General features: G+C 46.1%; 1 protein-coding gene across 1 annotated transcript in view; it reads left to right on the top strand.

Moving 5' to 3' along the window:
• Nucleotides 1-23,610, top strand: part of SCAP (SREBF chaperone) — a gene marked incomplete at its 5' end in the record, with an annotated part of 61,680 nt that overhangs the window by 9,042 nt on the left and 29,028 nt on the right. The window contains 5 exon segments of the mRNA XM_056518753.1: nucleotides 9,818-9,941; nucleotides 20,148-20,305; nucleotides 21,820-22,043; nucleotides 22,974-23,079; nucleotides 23,186-23,358. Coding sequence (XP_056374728.1) covers nucleotides 9,818-9,941; nucleotides 20,148-20,305; nucleotides 21,820-22,043; nucleotides 22,974-23,079; nucleotides 23,186-23,358 — 785 coding nt within the window.

Below are 23,610 nucleotides of genomic sequence, written 5' to 3'. Positions count from 1 at the left end.
CGGTAGATCCGTGTATAACATACGGGTGTGTGGCCACATCCATCATATTAAATTTGTGGTACATTAATAAAATGTTCTACACCAAGACTCGTCCACCCCGGCCTCATGTCACCTCTTCTGGGTGTAGATTTCATCACAAAGAAGCCCGTTTATATCCAGGTGTCTGTCAGGTTTCTCTCTGCTGGATGTAGACATAGTTTGCATGTTCTATGGAAATACGGTTGAAACTGATTCCTATAAACTGCGACACGGGGGGAGAGAGGAGAACAAATCAGTCATGGACTCTCCTCGCTTAACTAAAAGCCACAAATGGAGATATCATTTATATAATACTGCCCCCTATATACAAGAATATAACTACTAGAATACTGCTCCAATATACAAGAATATAACTACTATAATACTGCTCCTATATACAAGAATATAACTACTATAATACTTCTCCCATATACAAGAATATAACTACTATAATACTGCTCCTATATACAAGAATATAACTATTATAATACTGCTCCTATATACAAGAATATAACTACTATAATACTGCCTCCTATATACAAGAATATGACTACTATAATACTGCCCCCTATGTACAAGAATATAACTACTATAATACTGCTCCTATATACAAGAATATAACTACTAGAATACTGCTCCTATATACAAGAATATAACTACTATAATACTGCTCCTATATACAAGAATATAACTACTATAATACTGCTCCTATATACAAGAATATAACTACTATAATACTGCTCCTATATAAAAGAATATAACTACTATAATACTGCTCCTATATACAAGAATATAACTACTATAATACTGCTCCAATATACAAGAATATAACTACTATAATACTGCCTCCTATATACAAGAATATAACTACTATAATACTGCCTCCTATATACAAGAATATAACTACTATAATACTGCCTCCTATATACAAGAATATAACTACTATAATACTGCCTCCTATATACAAGAATATAACTACTATAATACTGCCTCCTATATACAAGAATATAACTACTATAATACTTCTCCTATATACAAGAATATAACTACTATAATACTGCTCCTATATACAAGAATATAACTACTATAATACTGCTCCCATATACAAGAATATAACTACTATAATACTGCTCCTATATACAAGAATATAACTATTATAATACTGCTCCTATATACAAGAATATAACTACTATAATGCTGCCTCCTATATACAAGAATATAACTACTATAATGCTGCCTCCTATATACAAGAATATAACTACTATAATACTGCTCCTGTATACAAGAATATAACTACTATAATACTGCTCCTGTATACAAGCATATAACTACTATAATACTGCTCCTGTATACAAGCATATAACTACTATAATACTGCTCCTATATACAAGAATATAACTACTATAATACTGCTCCTATATACAAGAATATAACTACTATAATAATGCTCCTATGTACAAGAATATAACTACTATAATACTGCTCCTATGTACAAGAATATAACTACTATAATACTGCTCCTATGTACAAGAATATAACTACTATAATACTGCTCATATATACAAGAATATAACTACTATAATACTGCCCTATATACAAGAATATAACTACTATAATGCTGCCCCCTATATACAAGAATATAACTACTATAATACTGCTCCTATGTACAAGAATATAACTACTATAATACTGCTCCTATATACAAGAATATAACTACTATAATACTGCTCCTATATACAAGAATATATCTACTATAATACTGCTCCTATATACAAGAATATAACTACTATAATACTGCTCCTATATACAAGAATATAACTACTATAATACTGCCTCCTATATACAAGAATATAACTACTATAATACTGCCTCCTATGTAACCTATATTATTCACCTTTGTACGTCCCTGTATGGGGCGGTTGTATCGGTTTCCTGTGGATCTCTGCAGTCTGAGCTCTCTGGCGCCCCCCGCAGGCTTGTTTACAGCAGTGTCACCTTTGCTACAATGACTGATCTTTCCGGCCAGACCACTTCCCAGCGCCTGCATCCCGCCTCATATGCCCCCTCCCCCAGTGTATTGTATTATACATATTGTTACACATTGTTTTGCACATTTTTGCAGCATTTCATGAGTCACCTTTGTGCCAGTCCTAGTGATCAGTACATGAGGGGTGATGTCTAATAATCAACTAGACGTAAATATGTTAGGTCCCACGTCAGACCTCGCTTAAGCGTAATTCCACCCAGCATTCAAATATGTCAAAAGAACAGAAGAAATATAGGTGTTCAGGGTAGTGCATAAAAATTTACTTTTATTTGGATCATTAAAAAAATCACCCAAAAACGTGTTTGATTCCAACACCATTAAAAATTGAATAGATGTAGACCATCAGGAGCAATAACCTTCCAGAATGGGAGGAGACGCTCAAACTGTGCCACAGCTAATTAGTAACTATGAGTTACCAAAATTAGCAGCATATCCTACCACTATTATATTGTACCACCGACGCGTTTCTGCCATAAATTTATATGGCGTCCTCAGGGAGGCATATAATATGTACAGAGAAGATAAGTCAGATTGACAGGTTTTATGTATATACAATCGGTAAATCAAATCAAAAGTATTAAAGAGGTCCTTGGCGTAGGGAACAGGTCATCCATCTGCAATAACAATATTCTCCTATCCCTATAAATCCTGTAGGGAAAAGCAGCAGGTATATATATATATAACAAGACTCTGTCCCTGTATTATAGGCCAGGACTCTGTCCCTGTATTATAGGCCAGGACTCTGTCCCTGTATTATAGGCCAGGACTCTGTCCCTGTATTATAGGCCAGGACTCTGTCCCTGTATTATAGGCCAGGACTCTGTCCCTGTATTATAGGCCAGGACTCTGTCCCTGTATTATAGGCCAGGACTCTGTCCCTGTATTATAGGCCAGGACTCTGTCCCTGTATTATAGGCCAGGACTCTGTCCCTGTATTATAGGCCAGGACTCTGTCCGTTGGTCGACCTGTAAGAAAAGCAAAAATACACTATTCAAGGTTGTGCCCTGCAGGAGAAAGTCTGGATCACGGATCATCATTGATCCAAAGTTTACTCACGGATCCCTGGTTCGCGGGGCGGGCGCGACAACCTGCTGTGGCGCAGGGAGCTGGATCCGTCCAGCTCTGTTCACTCCGGTGCGTGAACTGTCGGCGTCTGTCGTCACTTCCGGCAAGGGCCGGAGGTTATATGCGCGCCACTGCGCCCGTTCTCTGTGACGCGCTGAACAGAGGGGGCGTGTCCAATAAGGATATACGGTGGCGTTCATTCTGAAGCCTCCGTTCCGGAATATAACGATTTTAAAGTTAGGGCTTATAGGCCGTTTAGCCGTGCATCAATTTCTACATTCATGGGCACTGAGATTATTATTACATTACTGCATTGTCGCAACCAACCCCAGATTTCTGAAAGGCAATAAGTTGCGACAATTCATCTGAGATAGGTTACTTTTATGTGAATGTCGCTGTCAGCATTGTGCATATAGTGCAGCATTAATACAGGAGAGAGAGGCGCCTAAATCTGTCATGAGTAAGGGGTGTATACAAATAAAGTCCTGAGTAATAGTGAAGGGTATTGTAGAGCTGGGGGGGGGAGGTAATTATAATTCACCCCCATCTATAGGGGTCCCTATAGGGAGGGGGGGCGGAAACAAGGCGTGGGCCTAAAGGATCGGCCAGATTTAGGCGCCTCTCTCTCCTGTATTAATGCTGCACTATATGCACAATGCTGACAGCTACATTCACATAAAAGTAACCTTATCTCAGATGAATTGTCGCAACTTATTGCCTTTCAGAAATCTGGGGTTGGTTGCAACAATGCAGTAATGTAATAATAATCTCAGTGCCCATGAATGTAGAAATTGATGCACGGCTAAACGGCCTATAAGCCCTAACTTTAAAATCGTTATATTCCGGAACGGAGGCTTCAGAATGAACGCCACCGTATATCCTTATTGGACACGCCCCCTCTGTTCAGCGCGTCACAGAGAACGGGCGCAGTGGCGCGCATATAACCTCCGGCCCTTGCCGGAAGTGACGACAGACGCCGACAGTTCACGCACCGGAGTGAACAGAGCTGGACGGATCCAGCTCCCTGCGCCACAGCAGGTTGTCGCGCCCGCCCCGCGAACCAGGGATCCGTGAGTAAACTTTGGATCAATGATGATCCGTGATCCAGACTTTCTCCTGCAGGGCACAACCTTGAATAGTGTATTTTTGCTTTTCTTACAGGTCGACCAACGGACAGAGTCCTGGCCTATAATACAGGGACAGAGTCTTGTTATATATATATATACCTGCTGCTTTTCCCTACAGGATTTATAGGGATAGGAGAATATTGTTATTGCAGATGGATGACCTGTTCCCTACGCCAAGGACCTCTTTAATACTTTTGATTTGATTTACCGATTGTATATACATAAAACCTGTCAATCTGACATATCTTCTCTGTACATATTATATGCCTCCCTGAGGACGCCATATAAATTTATGGCAGAAACGCGTCGGTGGTACAATATAATAGTGGTAGGATATGCTGCTAATTTTGGTAACTCATAGTTACTAATTAGCTGTGGCACAGTTTGAGCGTCTCCTCCGATTCTGGAAGGTTATTGCTCCTGATGGTCTACATCTATTCAATTTTTAATGGTGTTGGAATCAAACACGTTTTTGGGTGATTTTTTTAATGATCCAAATAAAAGTTATTTTTATGCACTACCCTGAACACCTATATTTTTTCTGTTCTTTTGACATGGGTGATGTCTAATACCATACAGTCCTAGTGATCAGTACATGTGGGGTGATGTCTAATACTGTACAGTCCTAGTGATCAGTACATGTGGAGTGATGTCTAATACTGTACAGTCTTAGTGATCAGTACATGAGGGGTGATGTCTAATACCGTACAGTCCTAGTGATCAGTACATGAGGGGTGATGTCTAATACCATACAGTCCTAGTGATCAGTACATGTGGAGTGATGTCTAATACCGTACAGTCCTAGTGATCAGTACATGTGGGGTGATGTCTAATACCGTACAGTCCTAGTGATCAGTACATGTGGGGTGATGTCTAATACCGTACAGTCCTAGTGATCAGTACATGAGGGGTGATGTCTAATACCGTACAGTCCTAGTGATCAGTACATGAGGGGTGATGTCTAATACCGTACAGTCCTAGTGATCAGTACATGTGGAGTGATGTCTAATACTGTACAGTCCTAGTGATCAGTACATGAGGGGTGATGTCTAATACCGTACAGTCCTAGTGATCAGTACATGAGGGGTGATGTCTAATACCATATAGTCCTAGTGATCAGTACATGAGGGGTGATGTCTAATACCATATAGTCCTAGTGATCAGTACATGAGGGGTGATGTCTAATACCATATAGTCCTAGTGATCAGTACATGTGGGGTGATGTCTAATACCGTACAGTCCTAGTGATCAGTACATGAGGGGTGATGTCTAATACCGTACAGTCCTAGTGATCAGTACATGAGGGGTGATGTGTAATACCATATAGTCCTAGTGATCAGTACATGAGGGGTGATGTGTAATACTGTACAGTCCTAGTGATCAGTACATGTGGGGTGATGTGTAATACCATATAGTCCTAGTGATCAGTACATGAGGGGTGATGTCTAATACCATATAGTCCTAGTGATCAGTACATGAGGGGTGATGTCTAATACCATACAGTCCTAGTGATCAGTACATGTGGAGTGATGTCTAATACCGTACAGTCCTAGTGATCAGTACATGTGGGGTGATGTCTAATACCATATAGTCCTAGTGATCAGTACATGTGGGGTGATGTCTAATACCATACAGTCCTAGTGATCAGTACATGTGGAGTGATGTCTAATACCATACACTCCTAGTGATCAGTACATGAGGGGTGATGTCTAATACCATACAGTCCTAGTGATCAGTACATGTGGAGTGATGTCTAATACCGTACAGTCCTAGTGATCAGTACATGTGGGGTGATGTCTAATACCGTACAGTCCTAGTGATCAGTACATGTGGAGTGATGTCTAATACCGTACAGTCCTAGTGATCAGTACATGTGGAGTGATGTCTAATACCGTACAGTCCTAGTGATCAGTACATGAGGGGTGATGTGTAATACCATATAGTCCTAGTGATCAGTACATGAGGGGTGATGTGTAATACCGTACAGTCCTAGTGATCAGTACATGAGGGGTGATGTCTAATACCGTACAGTCCTAGTGATCAGTACATGAGGGGTGATGTCTAATACTGTACAGTCCTAGTGATCAGTACATGTGGGGTGATGTGTAATACTGTACAGTCCTAGTGATCAGTACATGTGGGGTGATGTGTAATACCATATAGTCCTAGTGATCAGTACATGAGGGGTGATGTGTAATACCGTACAGTCCTAGTGATCAGTACATGAGGGGTGATGTCTAATACCGTACAGTCCTAGTGATCAGTACATGAGGGGTGATGTCTAATACTGTACAGTCCTAGTGATCAGTACATGAGGGGTGATGTCTAATACCATATAGTCCTAGTGATCAGTACATGTGGAGTGATGTCTAATACCGTACAGTCCTAGTGATCAGTACATGTGGGGTGATGTCTAATACCATATAGTCCTAGTGATCAGTACATGTGGAGTGATGTCTAATACCGTACAGTCCTAGTGATCAGTACATGAGGGGTGATGTCTAATACCGTACAGTCCTAGTGATCAGTACATGAGGGGTGATGTCTAATACCATAGTCCTAGTGATCAGTACATGTGGAGTGATGTCTAATACCGTACAGTCCTAGTGATCAGTACATGTGGAGTGATGTCTAATACTGTACAGTCCTAGTGATCAGTACATGTGGGGTGATGTCTAATACCATACAGTCCTAGTGATCAGTACATGTGGGGTGATGTCTAATACTGTACAGTCCTAGTGATCAGTACATGAGGGGTGATGTCTAATACTGTACAGTCCTAGTGATCAGTACATGTGGAGTGATGTCTAATACTGTACAGTCCCAGTGATCAGTACATGATGGTTGATGTGTAATACTGTACAGTCCTAGTGATCAGTACATGAGGGGTGATGTGTAATACCATATAGTCCTAGTGATCAGTACATGAGGGGTGATGTGTAATACTGTACAGTCCTAGTGATCAGTACATGTGGGGTGATGTGTAATACCATATAGTCCTAGTGATCAGTACATGAGGGGTGATGTGTAATACTGTACAGTCCTAGTGATCAGTACATGTGGGGTGATGTCTAATACCGTACAGTCCTAGTGATCAGTACATGAGGGGTGATGTGTAATGCCATATAGTCCTAGTGATCAGTACATGTGGGGTGATGTCTAATACTGTACAGTCCTAGTGATCAGTACATGTGGGGTGATGTCTAATACTGTACAGTCCTAGTGATCAGTACATGTGGAGTGATGTGTAATACCATACAGTCCTAGTGATCAGTACATGTGGAGTGATGTCTAATACCGTACAGTCCTAGTGATCAGTACATGTGGGGTGATGTCTAATACCATACAGTCCTAGTGATCAGTACATGTGGAGTGATGTCTAATACCGTACAGTCCTAGTGATCAGTACATGTGGAGTGATGTCTAATACCGTACAGTCCTAGTGATCAGTACATGTGGAGTGATGTCTAATACCATACAGTCCTAGTGATCAGTACATGAGGGGTGATGTGTAATACCATACAGTCCTAGTGATCAGTACATGTGGAGTGATGTCTAATACCGTACAGTCCTAGTGATCAGTACATGTGGGGTGATGTCTAATACCATACAGTCCTAGTGATCAGTACATGTGGAGTGATGTCTAATACCGTACAGTCCTAGTGATCAGTACATGAGGGGTGATGTCTAATACCATACAGTCCTAGTGATCAGTACATGTGGAGTGATGTCTAATACCGTACAGTCCTAGTGATCAGTACATGAGGGGTGATGTCTAATACCGTACAGTCCTAGTGATCAGTACATGTGGAGTGATGTCTAATACCGTACAGTCCTAGTGATCAGTACATGTGGGGTGATGTCTAATACCGTACAGTCCTAGTGATCAGTACATGAGGGGTGATGTCTAATACCGTACAGTCCTAGTGATCAGTACATGTGGAGTGATGTCTAATACTGTACAGTCCCAGTGATCAGTACATGATGGGTGATGTCTAATACTGTACAGTCCTAGTGATCAGTACATGTGGGGTGATGTCTAATACTGTACAGTCCTAGTGATCAGTACATGAGGGGTGATGTCTAATACTGTACAGTCCTAGTGATCAGTACATGTGGGGTGATGTCTAATACTGTACAGTCCTAGTGATCAGTACATGTGGAGTGATGTCTAATACTGTACAGTCCCAGTGATCAGTACATGATGGGTGATGTGTAATACTGTACAATGTGTAATACTGTACAGTCCTAGTGATCAGTACATGAGGGGTGATGTCTAATACTGTACAGTCCTAGTGATCAGTACATGTGGAGTGATGTCTAATACTGTACAGTCCCAGTGATCAGTACATGATGAGTGATGTCTAATACCATACAGTCCTAGTGATCAGTACATGAGGGGTGATGTGTAATACCATATAGTCCTAGTGATCAGTACATGAGGGGTGATGTGTAATACTGTACAGTCCTAGTGATCAGTACATGTGGGGTGATGTGTAATACCATATAGTCCTAGTGATCAGTACATGAGGGGTGATGTCTAATACCATATAGTCCTAGTGATCAGTACATGTGGAGTGATGTCTAATACTGTACAGTCCTAGTGATCAGTACATGTGGGGTGATGTCTAATACCGTACAGTCCTAGTGATCAGTACATGAGGGGTGATGTCTAATACCGTACAGTCCTAGTGATCAGTACATGAGGGGTGATGTCTAATACCGTACAGTCCTAGTGATCAGTACATGAGGGGTGATGTCTAATACTGTACAGTCCTAGTGATCAGTACATGTGGGGTGATGTCTAATACTGTACAGTCCTAGTGATCAGTACATGAGGGGTGATGTCTAATACTGTACAGTCCTAGTGATCAGTACATGTGGGGTGATGTGTAATACCGTACAGTCCTAGTGATCAGTACATGTGGAGTGATGTCTAATACTGTACAGTCCTAGTGATCAGTACATGTGGGGTGATGTGTAATACCATACAGTCCTAGTGATCAGTACATGTGGAGTGATGTCTAATACTGTACAGTCCTAGTGATCAGTACATGTGGGGTGATGTGTAATACCGTACAGTCCTAGTGATCAGTACATGAGGGGTGATGTCTAATACCGTACAGTCCTAGTGATCAGTACATGTGGAGTGATGTCTAATACTGTACAGTCCTAGTGATCAGTACATGTGGGGTGATGTGTAATACCATTTTTAGGGGGGCGGGGGCTTTAGGGGGCGGGGGCTTCAGGTGGAGGCAGGGGCTTCAGGAGGGCGTGGGCTTCAGGTGGAGGCAGGGGCTTCAGGAGGGCGGGGGCTTCAGGAGGGCGGGGGCTTCAGGTGGTGGCAGGGGCTTCAGGAGGGCGGGGGCTTCAGGAGGGCGGGGGCTTTAGGGGGGCGGGGGCTTTAGGGGGGCGGGGGCTTCAGGGGGGCGGGGGCTTTAGGGGGGCGTGGGCTTTAGGGGGGCGGGGGCTTCAGGAGTACGGGGGCTTCCCTATGGTCAGTAGAAGTGATGATGTCATTTCCTGTCTTTATTCGTATATATTGTTCTTTTTTCTCAGCTCTCCTCTCCTGAAGCTTCCTCTGCCTGGCACCGGACCCGTGGAGTACATCACCCCCGTGAAGGATTACTCTCCACCCCCATCAGAACGGAGCCCGGACGACCGCAGCGATCGCCCAGACTGGGTGAGTGGTTCCTTCTGGTTATGGGATGATGGATAGTTACCCTTCAGCAGTCTAGGAGGGGTGGGGGTCATGTGCTGGAGGCCATATTGGTTGTCACCCAACTATCCCCCTAGACACAGAACGCTCCACTGAACAAGAAGATCCCACGGCTGACGGGGGGATAAAAGAAGAAAAAACATGGGGGTCTATAGGTGTGGACACTTTGCAGCTCTTCTTCTACACCAGTGTTTCCCAACCAGGGTGCCTCCAGCTGTTGCAAAACTACAACTCCCAGCATGCCCAGACAGCCGTTGGATACTTTGCAGCTCTTCTTCTACACCAGTGTTTCCCAACCAGGGTACCTACAGCCGTTGGCTGTCCGGACATGCTGGGAGTTGTAGTTTCGCAACAGCTGGAGGCACCCTGGTTGGGAAACACTGCTCTACACAACCCATCCCATCATATATTTGCCCTGAGGGTGAATACACAGTCCCCAGAGAGGTCAGCGAGTTCAGGACGGAGTATAATGGTGCTGGAGTGATCATGTTCTCTGTGTCCTGTCCACTGCTCCACATAAGATGAGACGGATCAGATAATTCCAGGAGCGACCTTGGCCTGGACTCTTCTCTCCTCTTATCTGTTCACGTGCTGTGATGTTATCTGCACCGGAAAGATCTGATTAATGACCTTAGTACCAAGATAGAGAGCAGAAGTCTGACACAGTGACACAACAGTGCCCTCCCCAAACACAGCCACCTGACACTATGTACCGCCAAACCATACACACAGGATAACAGGACACTGCCAGATACAGTGTAGTGTGTGTACATACATTACTTATCCTGTACTGATCCTGAGTTATATCCTGTATTATACTCCAGAGCTGTACTCACTATTCTGCTGGTGAGGTCACTGTGTACATACATTACATTACTTATCCTGTACTGATCCTGAGTTATATCCTGTAGATCTTTTATTAAAATTTCAAACATAACAATAAAAAAAATTACAAAACATAAACATACCATATCCGACAGAACATATCAATATAATGATCATAAAACCAACATAATAGCATAAAATACAACACCGGTCCACCCCACACTCATTCCTGCACACAAACAAATATATACAATATTTACAAAAGACATATTCCTATAATACCCATAATACCCATACCATACTAATAAACTATATACACTAATATACACTAATACTAAATGTGAATTTCCTGGCCCAGTTGCAATACCAAAAACCCAATACCAGTAATATACCAAAAAGAATAACAACAACAACAATAATAATATATACAAAATAATAAAAACCAACACAAACAAAATAACACCACTTTTTTTTATTTTTTTTTTTTTTTTTTTTTTGGCCCTGAGCTGGTCCCGCATCCCATGCCCCCAGTACATGTTACCAGACGTCCATGAACCAGTCCAGGATTTTCTGTATATATAAAAGTCCCATACAAACCCCCTCCCCCCTTTTTAACCCACCACCCAACCTAAACTAAACCCAAACCCCAGGTGGCATCACACAATATATACAATATATACATTACATAAAATATACACAGACTAACAATATATACAATACATAAGTATACAAATAGACTACAACAATAAATACAATAACAAATACATATAACACTATAAGCCAAACAACAAACCCCTAAAGCTCAAGTTCAGCGCCTGCAAGCCCTATATTACCATAAACCAACTGCTCAAAACAAAAAGACTAATGTGCCAGCATCAGCCCACCACCAGGGGGAGACAACAGGCTAAGGCACTTTAAAGGCAGAGCCCCTCCATAGACGAGAGGCCCTGCCAGCACCCAGCCTCTCGTACTCCAGAGAACGCACCTTCACCAGGTCACCGAGAATGTTCCTAACCACCCCATCCACAGGGAGGATTTTACGCTGCGTCGACACTAAACACCGTGCGTTCCACGTGTAGTACCTAACCACTGAGCTGACTAGGAATAAAGTGCACCGGTCCCAGCCTCCAAGGTTTCTGAATGCCCCATAGGCCCATTCCGCATAGGAGAGACTGGCCAGCCAAGGCCAACCAATGGAAGCGCCCACCCTGTTGTAAACCTCTGTGTTAAAGGGACAATGAAGCAGAAAATGCTCCATGCTTTCCAGCATGCCTCCACACTCTTCGCGGGGACATCCCCGGTCATCAGAGCTCCTGCACTTCAGATTGTCCCTCACACACAGTTTCCCATGGAAGCAGCGCCAAGTCAAGTCCCAAAACTTCAAGGGGATCCTGATAGAATTCAAAAGCTCTAAACCCACCTCCAGATCCCGACTTGGGCAGTCCTTGAGCGCCAATGGCCTCTGGAAATGAGAAGACAGGACCCTCTTGTCAAGGAATTTCCTCGACAGAGTCCTAATCTCCCCCATCCCCAGACCCCACCGACGAATAACCTTCAGAGCCGGGGTAGCATAAGCCGGGAGATGTCCGTGTGGTGTGCGAAGATCCTTCACTTGCCCTCCTGTCTCCCATTCCTGGAAGAAAGGCTGAAACCATCCCCTACAGGAGGATACCCACGGAGGAGCCCTCTCTGACCAGAGGTTTGCTATATTGGTCTTAAGAAAGGTATTCACTAGGAATACCACGGGGTTGACCATACACAACCCCCCTAGTCTCCTTGTACGGTAAGTAACCTCCCTCTTCACTAGGTTCAGTCTGTTCCCCCATAACATCTGGAAGAACACACTGTAGACCCGGGTCCAAAGAGGTTCTGGCAACATGCATACACTGCCCAGATATATCAGTAAAGGGAGCAGGAATGTTTTGATCAGGTTAACCCTTTCCCGGAGGGTCAAAGACCAACCCTTCCACTGATCCACCTTCTGAGCGGCGATCTTAAGCCTGCTGTCCCAGTTTTGTTTGGGGTAATCCCCTTGGCCAAATTCGATGCCGAGAACTTTTGCAGATTCCTGGGGCCCTGGAAGGGCGTCCGGGAGATCAAAACTAGGATCTCCCCCTCCCAGCCAGAGACTCTCGCACTTATCCCGGTTGATCTTGGACCCGGATGCCTCCGAGTAGCGGTCCACCTCTGACATCACCCATTGGCCTTCCTCTTGTGAGGAGACAAACACGGTGACATCATCAGCATACGCTACCGCCCTCAGAGCCAAATCCGGCACCGCCAGGTCCATTCTCACCCCCGCCAACGGTCCACAATCAATCCTCCTAAGGAAAGGATCAACTGCAAACACGTACAGCAACGGGCTCAAAGGACAACCCTGACGGACGCCAGACCCAACCTCAAAAGAGCGGCCAATCCAACCATTCACAAGCGGGAAACTCTCTGCCCCTGCGTACAAGATCTTAAGCCAATCAACAAACCCCCCCGGCAGGCCATATCTCAGAAGAACAGACCAGAGGTACTCATGGTTAACCCGATCAAACGCTTTTGCCTGATCCAAGGACAGCAAGTACCCCTTCCAGTGGCCAGCCCTACCCTGCTCCACAGCCTCTCGGACACTGAGCACAGCACTAAATGTACTGCGGCCCGGAACAGAGCAATTCTGAGCCCCCGAAAGGAGCCGGGGTGCAAACTCCACCAGCCGGTTAAACAGCACTTTTGCCAGAATCTTTCGGTCCACATTGAGAAGCGCTATGGGACGCCAATTCTCAATGTGGAACGGGTCTTTACCCTTTGACAGGATGATCAGCGCTGACCTCCTCATTGACTTTGGCAGAGTGCCCGAGGATAGACACTCATTAAAAACCGCAGTCAAGAGGGGAACCAAAGTGTCCTTAAAGGTCTTATAGAACTCAGATGTTAAGCCATCTGGACCGGGTGACTTCTTGAGGGCAAGCCCATCAATAGCCATCCTGACTTCCTCTTCCCGGATCATCTCTGTCAAAACGTCAAGAGAGGGGTCTACTCCTGGTTCAGGGACGGTTTCAGCCAAGAAAGCTGACTCCTTATCTCGATCTAGATCCTTCCTTCCCAAGAGGTGCGAGTAGAAGGATCTGACGACCTCCAAGATCCCTGATCTGGACCTTTTCAAGGATCCTGTACTATCAATCAGTCCTGAGACTATTTTACTATTCACTGACATCTTGAAGTTTCTGTAAGGGTCAGGCGAGCGGTACTTCCCGTAATCCCTCTCAAAAACCAAAGATGCGTGTCTGTCATACTGGCACTTCATCAACAAGGACTTCACTCTGGAGATATCGTCACGACTACCTCCAGTCGAGACAAGGTGCTCAAGTTTCTTCCTCAGGCCCTGGTACAAACGGTACCTGTTTAGGCTTCTGAGGCCCGAGAGCTGGCGGAAGAATCTCGCAACCCTTTCCTTGAAGATCTCCCACCACTCTGACTTACTGTTACAAAGGCCCAGTAATGGTACCTGGCTCTGAAGAAAATCCTCAAAGGACTGTCTTATCTCCGCTTCTTCCAAGAGAGACGAATTCAGCTTCCAATAGCCTCTGCCCATCCGGGGGGTCTCTGCGACATTCAGAGAAAACAAAATTAAACAGTGATCGGAAAACTCCACCTCAACAACAGACACTGCTGAAGAGACGGCCTCCTCCTTTAAATAAAACCTGTCTATCCTAGACCTACAACTACCCCTATGATAGGTGAATCCCACGTGGCCTGGGGTGTGCCGGATGTGGACATCCACCAGGCGAGCCTCACTCGCTATGCTATTAAGGGCGGCGCTATCATAAGTCAGCTTGTCTCTGGCACCTCCCCTGTCTTGGGGCCTCGTGACAGCATTAAAGTCCCCTCCAAAGACCACCTGCCGACTTGTAAAAAGATAGGGCTTGATCCTCATAAAGAGACACTTCCGGTCCCACTTAGACTGTGGGCCGTAGATGTTAATAAGGCGAAGTTCTTGTCCCTTCATGAGGACATCTAAGATCAGGCACCTCCCCATTTCTAACTCGATAACCCGTCGGCATTCTACCGCTGCGGTAAAAAGGACCGCCACTCCGCTATACGGCTCGGCCCCAAGAGACCAGTAGGAGGGCCCATTCCTCCACTCTCTTTTAGCCTTGTAGATAGATGACATATCTGTTAGCCTGGTCTCCTGCAAAAATAAAATATCAGCATTAATATGGGCAAAAAAATCATAGGCCGCAAATCGAGCCGTATCTGACTTTATGCTGGCAACATTAATGGATGCCAGCGTCAACGGAGAGGGTGCCGCCATCAAGGGTGATTGAGTTAGACAGCTTTCTTTTTCCCACCATCCTTCCCATCCACCCCACCACCCTCCTCATCAGATGATGGTTTACCCCTTTTAAGTGAAATAGATGTGTCCATTTTCCCTTTATATACATTTTCCTCGTCCCCTGACTCTGGGCCTGTCTCCCCCCCTGAAGACATAGATTCCCCAGGGAGAGAGGACTCGGCGTCTCCTGTGAGCCCCACCGCAACATCCGGAACCTCACCCCCAGCCACCCCCTCCTCCGAAGAGGAAATGTCGCGGAGGGCTCGGAACCGGTTGGAGAGATCAATCAGAGGGGGATCAGTTGTACCTTCCTTTGGCATCTGGCAGGTGGGAGAAGACATCTCTCCTTTTCTTATTCTTCCGAGTACCCCGCTTTGTTTCTGCCCATCCCCCACTGTCCTCATCCGCGCTCCCACCATGGGAGGACAGTGAGGAGACGGCATCCCCCTCTTTGTGGATCCTTCCAGTCTCCTCATCCAGTTCACTATCCCCCAGGGCCTCAGCAGTAAGACTGGCCGCAGGGACAGGATCAGGAGTCACCCCAGTTGGTTGATGCTCCTGTGAGTCCTGAATCTCCCTGTCCCTTTGACGCTTCTCGAGACGCCTCAGTTGGGCAGGCGTCTTCTGCTTACTTTTCTTCCCTGGCCCCTGCACCCCTTCATCCCCGACAGCCATCCCCCCAGCAGAATCCACCTCACGGCTTACTCCCACCGGGGCAACAACCGCGTTGACAAAGGAACGAGGGCAGCGACTGAATGGGTGACCTAAGTCACCACACAGGTGACACCTAATCTCTGCACAAGATGTAGCGAGATGACCTATTTCCCCACACAGAGTGCACTTCTGCACAGTGCAATTGGCACTAAAATGTGTGGGGTCACCACATCTGTGACAGAGCTTCGGCTGACCCTGGTAGAAGATCTGGATACGATCTCTTCCGAGGAAGGTCGCAGATGGTATATGGGTAACGGTGTTTCCTGAACGCCTAAGCTTGACCATAAACGTCCAGGCCCCTGACCAGATGCCATATTCATCCCTGTTCTTTTTTGGGACCTCCACCACCTCTCCATACCGACCTAGCCACGTCATGATGTCAATACAAGAAAGCGATTCATTACGGGTTAAAACGGTCACCTTCTTGACATTATTTTGGCGAGACACTGCCTGAATGGCAAAGTCTCGCCAGCCGGGCTCATTCTTTACCAACTCATAATTCGACCAGAAGAGCTCAAGCCCCTCCGGCCGAACAAAGCTGATATCGAACTCAGGGGTACCATAAGGATGTATCAAGGCATAGATGTCAGCTGCCTTAAAGCCCAACTTCAGCAGAAGCTCAACAACTTTAGATCTTGGAGGACATGTATCACTGCCTCTCCACCTCAGCCGGACCACATTCCTACGGAGACCACCTGGCCCGGCTGTAGGGAGGGACCACACATTATCCCCCCCTCTTTCCTCTCGGAAGGCTGAAAGACCATGTCTCTCTATCCAGAAGGATAGATCAACCTCCCTACCCTCTACATTGATCGATCTCTCCCCTCTCCTTAAGGCCCCCAGGAGACGCTGCTGCAAACTGTTCTCCCCAGAGCCAGAGGACGAGGAAGCTGCCCCCCTTCCCCCAGCGGTGACATTCGCGTAGCTGCGGACGGGTGCTGCCACCGCTGGGGGTGCAACTGGACCAGGCCCTACATTCCCACCACTAATCTGTGCCCCTTCACCACCCTCCTCCACATAATCCATACCCAAACCATTGACCCCTATTTTAGCTGATGTGCCCCCCATACCTCCACCCGTGCTACAGCCCAAACCACTATTCAAAGCCCCAGACAGATTTTTAGTAACAGATGAATTATTCCCCTCATTCACACCCTCAGTCACTCCAACATTAACCTCCACATTCATACTGGCTGGACCGGTGCGTTCTGGCGCAGATTTTGTACTATCAGCATCACTGGGTACCAGGGCTGGAGCCATCACCACAGGACAGGTCACCGGTCCCTTATACAAGGACCGGGAAGCCTGCCTAGCCTGTTTATTAGCGGCCCCAGCCCTGTTTTTACCGGTACCCTCCGCCTCATCCGTACTAGAATGTCCAGCTCCTGGGCGCCGCTGATCTGGATCAGCGGCGCCAATGCAAAACAAAAGTTTTTTTCTACTTTTGGGAGAATCTATTTTTCCCTTAGCCACCACGACTACCTCCGGCACTGAGTCACTCCCCTCTCCCACAGGGGAGCGAACTACAGCACCGGAGTCTACCTCTATGCCCACCGCTGGGCCGCCCTCACTGTACGGCCTTGCGGCCGATGCCTTCTCTGCTCCATCCCTGCTACTGCAAACAGGCATGGAGCTCTGCGCCCTTTTAGTATCTGTACTCTCCCCGCACCTTTGCACCGAGTCCACCACAGAACACGGGCTGGGCTGGGTAACGGGGCTTGCACAATGAGCTGACCCTGCGGCCGACTCAGGATTTACAGGGAGGGGGGTGTAGATGTAACTCACCACTTCTTGCTGCTTTGGCTTGGTCTTCTTTTTCTTCTTACCCCCAGGTGCCTCATTTGGGAGCTCATCTCCAAACACCAGGTTCTGAGGACACACTGGGGATTCCAGCATGCGGATCTGGGCCATTAGCGCCCCTCCCTGGTAGCTGCTGTCACTGTCCTCCCCCGAGTCGGCAGGTGATACTGCTGGCTGCTGTGCAGGGGGCCCACTGTACGGGGCCTGCTGCTGTTGCCGCAGGCCACCAGGTGGATCTGGCTGTTGTTCTTCCTCCATCTCCTCCACATCATCCACCTGGCTCTCAGGTTGCAGCCCCATCAACCTTTTATTTTTTTCTTCTTCTGTCACCCTGAAGCGCTCCTCATTTTCCAATTTTTCTTTAAATGGCCCACTCTTCTCCAGTAATTCTCCTCTCCTCTCCTCCAAAACTTGCATGTCAGCCATAAGTCTTTTTATCTCTGACTGGATCTCAGTTTTTTTCCGTTTAGGACTAACCTTGGCTCTAGCACGGGCACAGCGCAGTTCCTCTCGGAGCCTCCTGATGGCCTTACAGGCGTCTTCATACTCACGGAGGTGACTTTTTACCCGGGAGGTATAGGTGGAAATAGACTCCCGGGTCCTCAGCACTCCCCAGCCTTCCTCACTGAGGTCGGCTTCACCTCCGTGAGTACTCTGCCTTCTTCCGGACGAACTCAGCTTTCCACTGGCAGCACCCAGCTTTCCCAAGGAGGATCCCACCTTGGAGTTTTTCGCCTCTGTGGGGGGAGTTGGAGCAGCATTGCTGCGACTCCTGGTGGAACGCCTCACCCCCAAATCCTCCGATGTTCCGGCCGCTTGCTGGCTTCTACTGCTCCCCTGCGGCCTAGTCCGAGGAGCAGAAGCCTGGGCCTCGCCTCCCTCACTCATGCCTGGAAACCCACTCCCTCCCTGGGGAGGAGGAAGCAGGCCCCAGGTGGAACAGATGGTAATTCCCTGGAGCTCAGGAGACACAGCAGACACACAGCACAGCTGAAGCACGACCACACCCGCAACTAATTGGTCAGCACTCCAGAGCTGTACTCACTATTCTACTGGTGAGGTCACTGTGCACATACATTACATTACTTATCCTGTACTGATCCTGAGTTATATCCTGTATTATACTCCAGAGCTGTACTCACTATTCTGCTGGTGAGATCACTGTGTACATACATTACATTACTTATCCTGTACTGATCCTGAGTTATATCCTGTATTATACTCCAGAGCTGTACTCACTATTCTGCTGGTGAGGTCACTGTGTACATACATTACTTATCCTGTACTGATCCTGTATTATACCCCAGAGCTGTACTCGCTATTCTGCTGGTGCAGTCACTGTGTATATACATTACATTACTTATCCTGTACTGATCCTGAGTTATATCCTGTATTATACTCCAGAGCTGTACTCACTATTCTGCTGGTGAGGTCACTGTGTACATACATTACATTACTTATCCTGTACTGATCCTGAGTTATATCCTGTATTATACTCCAGAGCTGTACTCACTATTCTGCTGGTGAGGTCACTGTGTACATACATTACTTATCCTGTACTGATCCTGAGTTATATCCTGTATTATACTCCAGAGCTGTACTCACTATTCTGCTGGTGAGGTCACTGTGTACATACATTACATTACTTATCCTGTACTGATCCTGAGTTATATCCTGTATTATACTCCAGAGCTGCACTCACTATTCTACTGGTGAGGTCACTGTGTACATACAGTACATTACTTATCCTGTACTGATCCTGAGTTATATCCTGTATTATACCCCAGAGCTGTACTCACTATTCTGCTGGTGAGGTCACTGTGTACATACATTACATTACTTATCCTGTACTGATCCTGAGTTATATCCTGTATTATACTCCAGAGCTGTACTCACTATTCTGCTGGTGAGGTCACTGTGTACATACATTACTTATCCTGTACTGATCCTGAGTTATATCCTGTATTATACCCCAGAGCTGTACTCACTATTCTGCTGGTGAGGTCACTGTGTACATACATTACTTATCCTGTACTGATCCTGAGTTATATCCTGCATTATACTCTAGAGCTGTACTCACTATTCTGCTGGTGAGGTCACTGTGTACATATATTACATTACTTATCCTGTACTGATCCTGCTATATCCTGTATTATACTCCAGAGCTGTACTCACTATTCTGCTGGTGAAGTCACTGTGTACATACATTACATTACTTATCCTGTACTGATCCTGAGTTATATCCTGTATTATACTCCAGAGCTGTACTCACTATTCTGCTGGTGAGGTCACTGTGTACATACATTACATTACTTATCCTGTACTGATCCTGACTTATATCCTGTATTATACTCCAGAGCTGTACTCACTATTCTGCTGGTGAGGTCACTGTGTACTTACATTACTTATCCTGTACTTGATGTGATGGCACCAGCATACATGGTAGCGCAGTACGGAGTCCCTTAGTATTGGATGATGTAGAATGTTCCATCTTGTTCTTTTCCCTGCAGTATCTCGGTCGTCCTGTCGCCTACATCCAGCAGGTTCTGGTTAAGGGGGTCGTGTCTCCGTGGGATAAGGACTTTCTGGCGGTCGATGTCTTTCGTTCTCCTCTCTCCCGAGTGTTCGGATTGGTGGAGGAGATCCGGAACCATGTGCTGAGAGAACGGTGCGTCCCACATCTTTATCTGCATTCGAAACGTCAGCAAACACTTTGTACTTCAAGATCTCCAAATCTCGTTTATTTGTTTTTATTATTATTATTATTATTATTATTATATTTTTTGTTAAGACCTTTGCTTGCCTTTCTTATGTAGGCCTGTTAGCACAGCTGCTGGATTGTTACAATGTATAACCGTAGGTAAGAGCCAGGACATTTTTGTTACTGCAGTTTCAGGGGTTGTTCTCATCTGACCTTGTTATAGAACAGGGGGAAACAATCTGATCGCTGGGGATCCAATCAGCTTCTTATCTCCGTCCTGAAGCTGAGATGGGAATATCTCTTAAAGGGGTACTCCGCCCCTAGACATCTCATCCCCTAGTCTGATTGCGGGGGTCCCACCGCTGGGGACCCCTGCCACCTTGGCTGCGGCACCTCAGACATCCAGTGCACAAAGCGAACTTTGCTCCGGGCCGGATGACTGGCGATGCGGGAAGGAGGCTCGTGATGTCACGGCCACGCCCCCTCAATGCAAGTCTATGGGAGGGGGCGTGGCGGAAGCCACGCCCCCTCCCATAGACTTGCATTGAGTGGGCGTGGGCGTGACGTCAGGATTTGGGCATGGCCATGGCGTCACGAGCCTCCGGCACTGAACTCGAAGCTCTAAACGAATGCCGGGTGCAGCACAGAGAACTCCAGCGTCGTGACCCCCGCGATCAGACACCTTATATAGGGGACAAGATGTCTAGAGGGAGAGTACCCCTTTAAGGTCAAGCAGCTTGTAACCTTCATCTGTGTGAACAGGGTCAGATCAGGAGGGGTTTTCAGCTCCTGGATAATGAGCAAAAACCTGAGGAATTGACACAAAACTGAAAATAAAGTTGAGGACGTTTTTATTATGAATTATTTACCCAGAAATCCCTTCAGAACTACAACTCCCAGCATACACTCACAGGGACTTTTTAGAACACCTGGAGCGTCGAGGGTTAGGAGAAGCATTTCTCTAATGTGTATGGGAGGTCTGCCAGGGCATGATGGGAATTGTAGTTCTGTACTAGCTAAAGAACCTCAGCTTTACAGCAGTGCATACATTCTAAGACTTAAAGGATTACTCCGGAGGGAAAAATGTTTGAAACCAACTGGTGCCAGATAGTACTTATCAGCCGTTGTATGCTCCACAGGAAGTTGTGTAGTTCTTTCCAGTCTGACCACAGTGCTCTCTGCTGCCACCTCTTTCCATGTCAAGAACTGTCCAGAGCAGGAGAGATTTGTTATGGGGATTTGTTCCTACTCTGGACAGTTCCTGATATGGACAGAGTTGTCAGCAGAGAGCACTGTGGTCAGACTGGAAATAACTACACAACTTCCTGTGGAGCATACAGCAGCTGATAAGTACTGGAAGGATTAAGATTTTTATAATCTAGAAGTAATTTACAAATCTGTTTAACTCTCTGGCACCTGTTGATTTGAAAACATTTTTTTCCTACCGGAGTACCCCTTTAAGCATTACGTATTTCAACCAGGAACAGTGAGGAGAAAAGCCTGGAAGATGTCTGCCTGCAGGTGACCGACCTTCTGCCGGGACTGAAGAAACTCCGAGACAAACTCCCAGAACATGGCTGCCTCCTCCTGTCCCCGGGCAACTTCTGGCAGAACAACAGGGAACAATTCAACAAGGACCCCGACCTGATCCGGACCATTCAGCAACATGAACCCAAGACCCTGCAGACGTCTGCCACCCTCCGAGGTAGGAGAACTCCGCACATAAGAGTAGACTGGCCCTTTTAAAGGGGCACTCCACCCCTAAACATCTTATCCGCTATCCAAAGGATAGGGGATAAGATGTTTGATCACAGGGGTCCCGCGCTGGGACCCCCGCAATCTCTGTGCAGCACCGAGTGTTCGTTTAGAATGCTGGTTGCTGGCTGCAGGGTCGTGACATCACTACCACACACCCTCGTGACATCACTGCCACCCCCCCCCCCCCCATGAAAGTATGGGAGGGGCGTGGCGGCTGTCACGCCCCCTCCCATAGACTTGCATTGAGGGGGGTGTGGTGGGACATCACGAGGGGCGTGACCATGACATCACGACCCCTGCCACCCGCTCCAAGCTTTCGGAACAAAATGTTCTGAACGCTGGTGCAGTGGAGTACTCCCGTTCAAAACTTTTTTTTTTTTTTTTTTTTTTAAATCAACTGGTGCCAGAAAGTTAAACAGATTTGTAAATCACTTGTATTAAGAAAATCTTAATCCTTCCAGTACTTTTTAGGGGCTGTATACTACAGAGAAATCCAAAAAAGAAATGCATTTCCTCTGTTGTCCTGACCACAGTGCTCTCTGCTGACCTCTGCTGTCCATTTTAGGAACTGTCCAGAGAAGCATATGTTTGCTATGGGTATTTTCTCCAGTTCCTAAAATGGTCAGCAGAGAGCACTGTGGTCATGACATCACAGGAAATGCATTTCTTTTTTTTTTTTATTTCTCTGTAGTATACAGCCCCTAAAAAGTTCTGGAAGGATTAAGATTTTTTCATAGAAGTGATTTACAAATCTGTTTAACTTTCTGGCACCAGTTGATTAAAAAATAAAATAAAATAAGTTTTCCTCGGTAAAACCCCTTTAAAGACCGTCCATGTATGTGGCAGGAGGATCCAAGTACTTTCCTCTTCTCTGCAGACCTGCTGTTCGGGGTGCCCGGAAAGCAGAGTGGCGTCAGCCTGTACAATCGCAAGCGGATCGTGTCTTACACCATCACACTGGCGCTGCGCAGATACGACGCAAAGTAGGTCACGAGAAATTTGCCATTGTCATCTCAAACAATTGTATACACTGTATCAAACCTTCTCCTGTGTATGGTCAGATAATCCGATCCAACTTCTCTGTGACAGGTTTGTGAGCAGCCTGAGGACCCGTCTGCGCCAGCTCTACCCCAGCACCAACTGCACCACCCGCGGGCACAACATCGTCCATGTCCATTTCAAGGAGGAGATTGGAATAGCTGAGCTGATTCCTCTGGTCACCACCTACTTCATCCTGTTTGCCTACATCTACTTCTCCACCAGTAAGTGTTACACGTGTAGCTATTATGGGCACCGTCCTATCTAAGGTGGGCACGCATGGTTTGTAGTCTGTTGCCATGACGACCCATTCGTCTGCATCATATATATCGCAATTGCATAACATTTTTTTGTGAATTGTAATGTATTAATATGGCCCCCCGGGGAAAATTTTGCAAAATTTCTAATTCTAAATCAGTGTTTTAAAATTAGGGGACCTCCAGCTGTTGCAAAACTACAACTCCCAGCATGCCCGG

This window comes from Hyla sarda, chromosome 5, assembly GCF_029499605.1.
Source record: "Hyla sarda isolate aHylSar1 chromosome 5, aHylSar1.hap1, whole genome shotgun sequence".
NCBI lineage: Eukaryota > Metazoa > Chordata > Amphibia > Anura > Hylidae > Hyla > Hyla sarda.
The sequence above is the reverse complement of the archived record's forward strand: the minus strand, read 5'-3'. Positions and strand labels throughout refer to the sequence as shown.